This window comes from Populus alba, chromosome 8 (assembly GCF_005239225.2).
Source record: "Populus alba chromosome 8, ASM523922v2, whole genome shotgun sequence".
NCBI lineage: Eukaryota > Viridiplantae > Streptophyta > Magnoliopsida > Malpighiales > Salicaceae > Populus > Populus alba.
The window spans coordinates 10,505,572-10,515,292 of NC_133291.1; the positions used below are offsets into that span (position 1 = coordinate 10,505,572).

At 35.6% G+C, this 9,721-nt stretch overlaps 1 protein-coding gene across 2 annotated transcripts; it reads right to left on the minus strand.

Moving 5' to 3' along the window:
• Positions 1–1,418: 1,418 nt before the first annotated feature.
• On the minus strand, positions 1,419–8,837 carry LOC118055716 (ARM REPEAT PROTEIN INTERACTING WITH ABF2). Of its 2 annotated transcripts, none has more exons than XM_073410819.1 (19): positions 8,539–8,837; positions 8,262–8,422; positions 7,245–7,429; positions 7,036–7,156; positions 6,878–6,952; positions 6,671–6,765; positions 6,445–6,520; positions 6,043–6,150; positions 5,243–5,371; positions 5,042–5,110; positions 4,784–4,843; positions 4,488–4,611; positions 4,199–4,338; positions 3,890–3,953; positions 3,685–3,764; positions 3,251–3,315; positions 3,052–3,169; positions 2,841–2,965; positions 1,419–1,815 (listed from the first exon to the last, which is right to left on the minus strand). In XM_073410819.1, the coding sequence occupies exons 1-19, from the start codon at positions 8,801–8,803 to the stop codon at positions 1,806–1,808; spliced, it is 2,070 nt and encodes a 689-aa protein (XP_073266920.1). In that variant the 5' UTR covers positions 8,804–8,837; the 3' UTR covers positions 1,419–1,805. The 2 variants fall into 2 exon arrangements, with proteins under 2 accessions (XP_073266920.1, XP_034923574.1); XM_035067683.2 differs by lacking the exon at positions 1,419–1,815 and adding an exon at positions 2,034–2,446.
• Positions 8,838–9,721: the final 884 nt, after the last annotated feature.

Sequence of the window (9,721 nt, forward strand, 5' to 3'; positions counted from 1 at the left end):
CGAAAGGAAAAGAAACAGGTTCGAATCCTTGCATTTCAAATGGCAAGGATGGCTCTCAATGGCAGAAGGGGTTCATCTAGAATCTGCTAAACCTGGGCACAAGGCTCCTTTTCACATTTGAAAAGGAATCTCAGAAAAATAAATAAAAAAGTAGTAGTAGTACAATCCACACTACGCGGCAAAACACCTTAATAGGAATAAATAAAAAATAATCCCAATTTCAATTTAATAATAAAAGTAGTAGTAGTATAAAAAATAATAATAATAATAATAAGCAGAGAGAGGCGTCTATATTATATTTGCCATACGGGCGCCATCTCGTGGCGTCGGCTTGGTGGTGATTGGGTGGCGTTGCATAAAACATGGTCAAACGATTATGTTCGTCCGAGCAGGTGGTGCCGCGGTGGTTAACGATATTGAAGGCTTGCTAACCAGCTCTCACATTGAAGTTTTCTTGTGCAAAAAGGAATATTACCAAGGCCATGTTTATCAAGAACAATGGATAGGAGGAATGATCGATTGGGTAAAGCTTTTCATGAATCTAGTTTCTGCCTGGCTAAAGGCAGACTCGACGCAGATGCCTCCGCCATGGAAGGAGACCAAGATGGGGAGTTTCGCATGAGGAAGAGTTTCTTGTCCTTGAAATGATGCAGGCACTATCAGAGAACATAACCGAGCCATCCTTTAAAACCCGGACAAAAAGGACAAAAAGGAGCCATCCTTTATATTTCCCTTATCCCTGCTTAATATTAATCGAGTTCGGAATGGGAAGGAAATTTATTTGGAGATTCCTCGTTAATTTACACACGCGCGCACACAATTAATATTCAATATTTAATATCCAATGAAAAAGTAATATTAAGTATATGTAAATATTGAATTTGACAATAAATCTTGTACATAGTTAAACATGATTTGTTTCGAAAAATCAATTATTTTAGATATATATATATATACACACACACACACAATACGAAAGATTGAAAAAAAAAAAACAATATGAATAATGAATATCTATAATTAGATTTGAATATTTCACGAGATAGGAGGTATGTGCCTCTTCTCTATCCTCATTTGCTTATCAAGATAAAAATATCCCTTGTAGAGAGTCAGATTTTGTTAGATATCCATAGAGAGGGGTAATTTTACCATCCCTCTGGTATAACTTGATTACAATGGCTTTTTGCCAACTTTTAAGAACGTATAATAATTATTTTTAAAAGTATTTTTTATTTAAAAATATATTAAAATAATATTTTTTATATTTTTTAAAAATCAGTTTTAACATTAACATATTAAAATATTTTTAAAATATTTTTAAAAAAAATTTCAAGAAAAAAAAATTTAAAATTTTAAAATTTTTTAAAAATACTTTTAAAATGCAAAAATAAACAGAAAAGTTTAGTATAAAATCAATCAAAAGAAAATCATTGGGCAAAATCTCGCCGAGAAAGCTTTAAGGAGTATTATAAACCCGTACATACCACACACATTCCTTAAACACTACAATTTGATCCTACACCTTTATAATTATGTAAACAAGTTTTTTACCTTTAGCCTTTGAAGGACTACATGGGTAACAAGTACAATTTAATCGTTCAATTTAAAAAATAGACAATCACATCATTTTTTATTTAAATTGAAATAGTATATTAAAATTATAAAATTGCACATTAAAAACATAATATAATGATTTTTTTTTTATCAAGTAAGAAATATAATAAAACTATAGTAAGTGAAAATGATGAAAATATCATAGGCATTTACCCTTAGCTGACTAGAGGACGAGTTTGCTCTTCAAAAAATCACAACACCCTGAATGAGTAAATAATGGTTTTACATGAAGTTTCAAGAAATATGGGGCACAAATTTCTAAAGATTGAGGGTAAATTTGAACCACTAAAACTGATTGGACTTCTCCCAGTCCGCCCTCGGACATGCAGTTCACATTGAAAGTCACCTACAGTGACCCGAACCCTTAAAAGAAGGATTCTAGACGTGGATTTTTTCCACTATTTCGTTTGCGAAGTGAATAACTCAAGCAACAACTATTATTGTGCACAAACGATGCATCTCTCGCTAATGCCAAGGGGAAAATACAGAAGCATCACAATCCATGAACACAATAATGTTGGGAGTGGGCCATGTTTCCATCAACATTCTCAACAGAACTAATTTTGGAAACTCACAGTGCATTTGCAACATAACTCTGGCAACGGGGATGATTAGGATTTTAGCAGCCATCCTATTTACCAACCTATTAGAACATTTGAATGGCTAGAAATAAATGAGAACATCTACCACTTTCTGTACAAAAATATCTAGTTAGAAATGAAGAATCAGACCAGCCATCTACAGCTGGGAGTTATGTTGGTGAGGTTTGGTGAGTGCTTTTTCAAAGTAATTGCGAATCTCGGGTATTATGCGCTGGATTAATTGAGAGTGCCTGCAAATAATGTCAAGAACCAGCTAAGAGTTTGAAACCAATCCTGTCTTTTTGTATATAAACAAAAAATAGAATACCCTATTTGAACAAGTGTTTTATTCTAGAAAACTATCACACAGTTCCAATCAAATTAGCAAGTAGAGAGATCCTTCTACGTGAAAAGCATGCAATATTGTTACTAAGGATAGACACGAACAACTTAATTTTTGAAAATTTTCTTTCCAGCAGTAGAAATATTCCCCCCCTTGATTTTAGGTTAAGGTGTCATGTGATCTCAGATTAGAACTCTTTTTCCTATCTTTTCCAGTGGAATTAGAAGCAAATATTTATATGTTTCAGTTCAATGCCAAATGGTCTTTTTGCAAGAGCAAGTACACAGGTTAAGGCAACGAACCTGGGCTTATCACTCAATTTATCAAACTGCTCCAAAATGAACAAAATGCATCTGTGCCTCAATGAAATGGCATGGAAAGCTTCTGAAAGTTCATACATGCTTCCAATGTTTTCCAATGTTATATCCTTGAGCAAACATAGAATGTTTATCAGACATCAGCTTTCAACTGAAAGCAGTACAAGATTGCACAAAGAAAACCTTAATAGCTCACCTGTGCTATGGTATACTCGCACAGTCGCTTAAGCCCCTCCAAGAGATACTGATCAGCCGCCCTGAGGAGATCCTGTGCAATAATTAATGTAACATCTACTGAACCTGTGTAAATGAATCTGTAGAAAACAGAAACAAGTTAAATAATTGTTCACTACAAGAGTATTTTTCATGAAACTGAACTTTACATCTCAACAAACCTCATCATCAACTCGAAAACCTCCCATCTAATATTTGGAATTTCAATGTCCCTTGCATCCTTTTCCTGTTAGACAGAGGAATTAATCAAGATGGACACAAATTTCATTGGAGCCACCTTGGTTGCCTGCTTGCATATTACCTTAACTCAAGTTGCCTATCCTATACATGCTATGCAACAAAACAGAATACATTGCTACTTATCCCATTGAGCTTGGCAATTCACACAATACGGGGGGCGAACACATAGTAAAGCTTTGAAAATATTGAAAGCAGAACCCGATGGTTTATATTAGTTAAATGAGTTTGGAATGCAAATGAAGACTGGGTGACAAAAAAATAGTTGGAAAACAACAATCTCTAGCAACCTCACCCAAGAGGTGCATGAAGAACAGTGGGTAAACCATGACACGTGACAAAAATGACAAGATCTTACCCGATAACCACCATCAAACATTGCCCGAAATGCATCTGAAGAAGCAAGCAGGCAAATTCTGTGGGCATAGAATCGTCTACCTGCAATACAATTAAGCTAATATTATAACCCAACAGGGCCAGCAAAAAATGTGCCTTGCACTAAAAAAAATCACAAGTATCCTAGACAAATACTGCAGCAGTATCCAGAACTTAAAATTTACTACCTTCAACTAGAAAGGTAACGTCAGACAATGTAGGATTGTTTACATACTGCTCCCCTAAATATACCTGCAATCAGAATTAATTGTTATCACACCAACCAAATTCGAATAACAGACAGAAATTTGGAACGTTGGATTTCTTCATGTTTTGAAACAAAGAACAAGTGATAAAACAGCATCAAACAGAAATGCATGATAAAAAAATCCAACCTGCAGTGAACATGCTCAAAAAGTCACTTATAACTATTTATACAATAAAACAAAATGCATGAGAAAAAACATACAAACAAACAGTTCAGAGAGGAAACACACCTGCGGTGTTGGAGAAAGAGGAGCTGCATCCACAGGAGAAAGGGTCGTTGCTTTGTTGGTCAGCCTGTAAAGAGCTATGGCTCCATCAAGTTGTTGCTTCAGGCTTGAAGAGCCAAGAAGCCCAAGAAGTAAATCCAATCCTGCACTCAATAAAAAAAAAATTAAGATTTTTCTTCTTTGTAAAATTTCAAATCACACAATTAATAAGAATAGAACGGATTCCCTTTCTTAAATTTCTGTAAGTGAATCCCTTCGATTACTTTTCTAACTAATAAGGCTAGGAACGTGCCACAATTATTAATGAATATTGTTCTCTGGTCATCTGGAGAACAAAGATGTGCAAGAGCTAGAGCAACACGTCGTTGGACAGCCTTCTCCGCTACACGCATTAGATATAATAAGTGGTTCAAAACCTACATATGAAAATTACACAATTTCAAATTTAAGGCTTGGATATAAAGTTCTGAAGAAAAATAAAACTGCTACACTTTCCACAACTAGATAGCTGCCAAATTTTAGGGAAAAGGGAAGAGAACAAAGGAACAGGGAAAGAAAGTAAATAGCCAAAAAAATATAAAAACTCACTCTTCCATGAATCTTCTCCTCCAATCTTTTCAAAGTCTTGGCTACGCAATCTTTTGTCGCCTGGAAACATGTTATTGATTTTATATAGATCATTGTAGATCAGGTTAAAACACAGTGAGAAGGCCAATATCTAGATTCCAAAATGGAAATATTCAAGCTACCATTTGCTTAGAGCAATACAGCATCAGCAGGATAAGCATTTATATGAGCCTAGTTATAACAACTACTATTCAACTATGAACGAAGAAAGTTGCATACCTGAACAATAAACTCTCCATCCTGCAGCTTCTGAACTCCTCCCACACTGATAAAATCAGAGACATTGTCCTGTTGGAAAAATAAAACACCACAAGATTGTACAATATAAGAAAACTTGTAGTTTAATAAATTTTTTATTAAAATGGAACAAAGACAATACTTTTGGTCAAGCTCCTAAGAATTCAGAAACTATTCCACTACCTCATTATCTGCAAGACCATACAGAGCAAATGCAGCATTATGTTGAAGAGATCCATTCTTTGAATCCAGAAGCTTCAGTAATGGCACCAAACCACCGTTGTGGGCTATACCAGCTTGGTTGTGTGTGTCCTGAAATTGAGTAATTTTTTCAACCCAAAAAGAACCACCCAACCAGCATTTGCGGAATTCCACATCAGAACTTACTCAAAGACATTGTTACTTTTCAAGTTCTCCAGATTTATTAAGTTTAAACAATGTGTTGCTGAGATGTGTAGAACATTTACATATTTGATGAAAGATAATTTGAAGCAGGGCAATTTGTCAATTTTAAGGAATAAAACAAAACAAAAAAGTTGAGCCTGCCAGCAAAGGAACTCTTCAACAAGCACATAGGTACAAACATTTACATGTTACAATGCCAGAAATTTGACCTCACAAGAATGATTAGCAGTTAAAAAGAGTGAAAGAAAGGAGCAAATTTCCTACATGTAAATCAAGTATCAGGGAGAGGAAGGAAGAAGATTGTGATAACAGAGGTGTAAATAAATACCCTGCTACTCTGTTAGAGAGTTCAACTTGCTTGATGGAAAAAGCAAGAATCCAAATTATAACACAAATCATATTATGCAACTATGAAAATCATTGGTGGCCAGATCCAGAGTACTTTGGAGGAAAAAGGTTGTAAACTCTACCAGCAAATGCAACATTGTTTCATCTATAACTGGGATCTTTGTACTTGTATGCAACTAAAGTAAGTGAAGCAAAAAGAAGAAAGACAAAAAAAAAAAAAAAATGGTAACCTGCGCCAACCTCCCCAGTGCAAATGCCGACATTTCCCTCAGTTGGACATCAGGAGACTGGAGCATCTCAATCAAAGGTCTAACTGCACCCCTTTGTACAATGTGCACCTGCAAATAACTTGTTCTTTAATTTACCAAAGCAACATGGAGAGCTAGCAGAGAGAGCAAAAATAGCAGTGAATGAATGATCAGAAAAGGTCAGGCAAACAAGCATCAACAGATTAATGTGCACTATTTAGTGCATTGTTTATCAGTTCAAAAGCTAAAGATGGATGTAAACACTAAGAAACAATAAGAGAATAAAATGACACGGCAAAAGGAAGTGATAAGCTGGAGGAGGGGTGAACTATCAAGAACTCAAAGGGGGATGCAAACAATGTTAAATTCACAACTCCAATGCACCTTGCAATCTGAATCGGTTGCAGCAAATTGTCCAAGTAATAAAGCAGCCTCCCTTTGGCTCTCAGAGCAGCAGGAGCTGTTGCAAAAAAATAAATTTGAGAAATTGCAAAAGAGAATTAAAGAAAATAACATGAGCTTGAATTTTTAAAAACTAGGTATTATTGAAACTCTGCTGGGCCAAGTTGAAAGACAGTTCAGGGTGACAAGTCTATGAGATTAGACAAACCTAAGTAAACCTATAACAGGTTGCAGAGCCCCAGCAGCAAGAACTTCTCTTTTAATGTTTGGGGATGAATGTACCAGATTCCCAATCACACCTACCTGCAAACATTAAAAAGCAATTCACGATGAAGCAAACAAGAAGTGCAAAAACAAAATTCCTCACTCACACAAATTTCAAATTAATCACACAAGAAAGTTTGAAATATCATACTGCTTCATAATGTATGGCAGCATCATCAGATCGCAACATTAATATAAGGGTGGGAAGAGCATAGCATTCAACTATCTGCAAAATCAGAAAATATTAACATTTACTCCTTATACAAGTGACCTGATAAAAATCAAACTTTCTATCGAAGATCCAATCACCTGATTCTTATTCTCATCATTCTTAAAAGCCAGGGTTCGAAGTGCCCCAGCAGCTGCTCTTTGCACCTTTGTGTCAGTGAATTCGAGCAACTCAACCAGAGGAGGAATCCCACCTTCCATCCTGCATGTCCAGTTCCAAAGACCATAAGGATACTAAGCTGACTGCTGAATACAGAATTGACAAAAAATTATCAACAAAATTAGCAAACCTAACACGAGTTTTAATGCTGCTGTTCTCATGAGCAAGATTGGTAATAGCATCAGCAGCTCTCCTAATTACGCTATTCACAGCTCGAGAATTAGAACCATCCCTGTGAACATCCCTCTGCCTCTTCAACAAGCTCACAAGATGTGACAAAGCCCCAGCGTCAACAATGATTTGCTGATGCTCTGGCTGCCAGAAAGAGATACAAGATAAAAGCATGATTTAGGAGGGAACACAGGTTCAATGTTATATCTGGATTATTTTTCAACAAAAATCTTCAAATGCCTTACACCAAATATGTATTTGGGGTACAACATAAAAGATTAGTGAATCATTGAATGCTTCAAATATTAACCGTGCTTCATTTCAATGATGTTTTAGATATTCTTTTGATATAATTCCATCAAAGACAATAGATTCCTGCCTCAAACTCCATAAGAACCTCTGCAATTATTCAGTTGTCATTGCATAGCCAAGCGCAGCCTATATTTTTATTCAAAACAATCATGAGTGCATTAACAATGTCACATGATTCTTGTCTTCAGCAGGATGTATGCTCCTTTGCCTGCCTTTCTTGGCTTCAGTCATAACATAATGGGGACAATATTCACATAATATCCTGCAAATACTCCTAACAAGGACTAAATGTGTGCCACTACAGCTACAACGTTCATACGACAAAGTAAATGATGATACTAACTGCTTTATTCATTAAAATTCAGATCATGGAACTCGTGGCCGTACTTTGAAATCTTTGAAACCAGTAAAAAGTAGGTTTATCCTTAAAAACCCCTTCTTGCATGCCGAATTTCTTTATAAAGAATAACATTACTACCTGTTCAATTAGTAGATGATCAACAACACAACTATATTCCTTTAACAAAATCAGCATAGCATCAAAAAAAAAAACAATAAAAGTTAACCATGCAGAAAAGGAAACCTCGAAATCAAAATCTTTTTCACTCTATTATTCAAGCACCGCATGCAACATACAGATATAAAAGTAATTGAACTGATTCACCTTGACAGCAAGCAGTCCAAGCGCAAAAGCACTTTCTTTCTCGACCTCGTGCTCAAAAGGCTTCGAGTTATTGTGATCAATTCCACTTGACGGTGGTGCTTCAAGATGCTTAACCAGTGCAGGAACTGCACCTCCTTCAACAATCACGTTCACCACTTCCTCTGTGACAAAATTCCTCGTTTTATAAGCAAGACATGCGAAAACACACTTATATGAAACCGGATCTCGATTTCATGAACAAAAGTAAGACCTGGAAATTTAAGGAAATTGAGGTTACCGTTCTTGGCGAGTTCCGCGAGGATGTGAGTGGCGCGTTTAGCAGCCCCGCGATGAGTTTCGTGCCATGAGAAGGTAGAGTTAAGGATATTAACCTGGGTATAGACCTCGTTCAATATCACTCTCCGTGCCTCACCGTATGGAGCTGCGGCTTCCTCCTCCGCCGCCGAGATCACCCTCTTCCCCTCCTTGATCTCCTCCTCTAGTTTCCTCTTTTGCCCCTTCCTCTCAGGGAGCCTCTGATCTTGGTGCTTCTTCAGCTCCATCAGCACAGAGAAAGTGAGAGGCTGGTTAGAAATGAAATTCTAGGATTTTGAAGAGATCACTGGATCAGGGGTACTTTGGAGATTTACCTTTTTAAAATACTTTTATTTCACATTTATGATTTGTTTTCCTTTTCTTTTTCCTTTTCTTTTTTTTCCTTTTTTTAATTTTTCCTCCTCTGGTGGGGATGTCGAGTATTAAATGTGTCGGGTTTAAACCGGCCACTCGACTTTCCGGTCCGGATCTAGTTAGGTGGGCATTGCGCACTGGGGTCGGTTTGTTTTAAATTGCTAACGTGCACTCCCGCCGAAGTGAGGAGAAGCTGTGAAATATGCTAACGTGCGCATGCTATGTGAGTGGGCGGAGCAGAGTTAGGTCCACACGACGTTGGGATCCAAAGTATAATAAATGTTTAAAAATGTTTTTTATTTTAAAATAATATTTTTATTTTAAAAAATTATTTTTAATATCATCATGTGAAAAATAAATTTAAAAATATTATAAAAAAATTAATTTAAAATAAAATAAAAAATAAAAATTTTTTAAAATTTTTTTTAAAAAAATATTTCTACTCATCATAATTGAAATGGCAGAATTATCTTGAGTGCTGGCAACAAAACAATAAAGGAACTGAAAATAACCTTTTTTGTTTGTGATTTAACGTTAAAACAGGATGAAAATCTTCATGCTTATAGTAAAAAGAAAAAAAAAAACTGATTAGTGTGGTGAATTTACTGTTTGCATTATCTAATAAATCACTATGAACCTAAATGGTTAGCTTTTTTCTGGATTTTTAATTTGATTGTCCAATTTTTTTTTACATAAATTGAGTCTTGAATCTAAATCAGCATTTAATTACTTTTTTTTTTTTTTTGAATGAATGGCTGGATTGAAATACATAAAACTAAAGTAAAAGAGAG

Bases quoted from the DNA above. Each gene is read 5' to 3' on its own strand.
- LOC118055716 (XM_035067683.2), bottom strand. From the start codon at position 8,803: ATGGAGCTGAAGAAGCACCAAGATCAGAGGCTCCCTGAGAGGAAGGGG. The intron at 6,953-7,035 runs GTGATTGGATCT...CTGATTTTGCAG, and splicing joins ATGATGAGAATAAGAATCAG to ATAGTTGAATGCTATGCTCT. The intron at 4,612-4,783 runs GTGAGTTTTTAT...TTTCATATGTAG, and splicing joins AGGAGAAGATTCATGGAAGA to GTTTTGAACCACTTATTATA.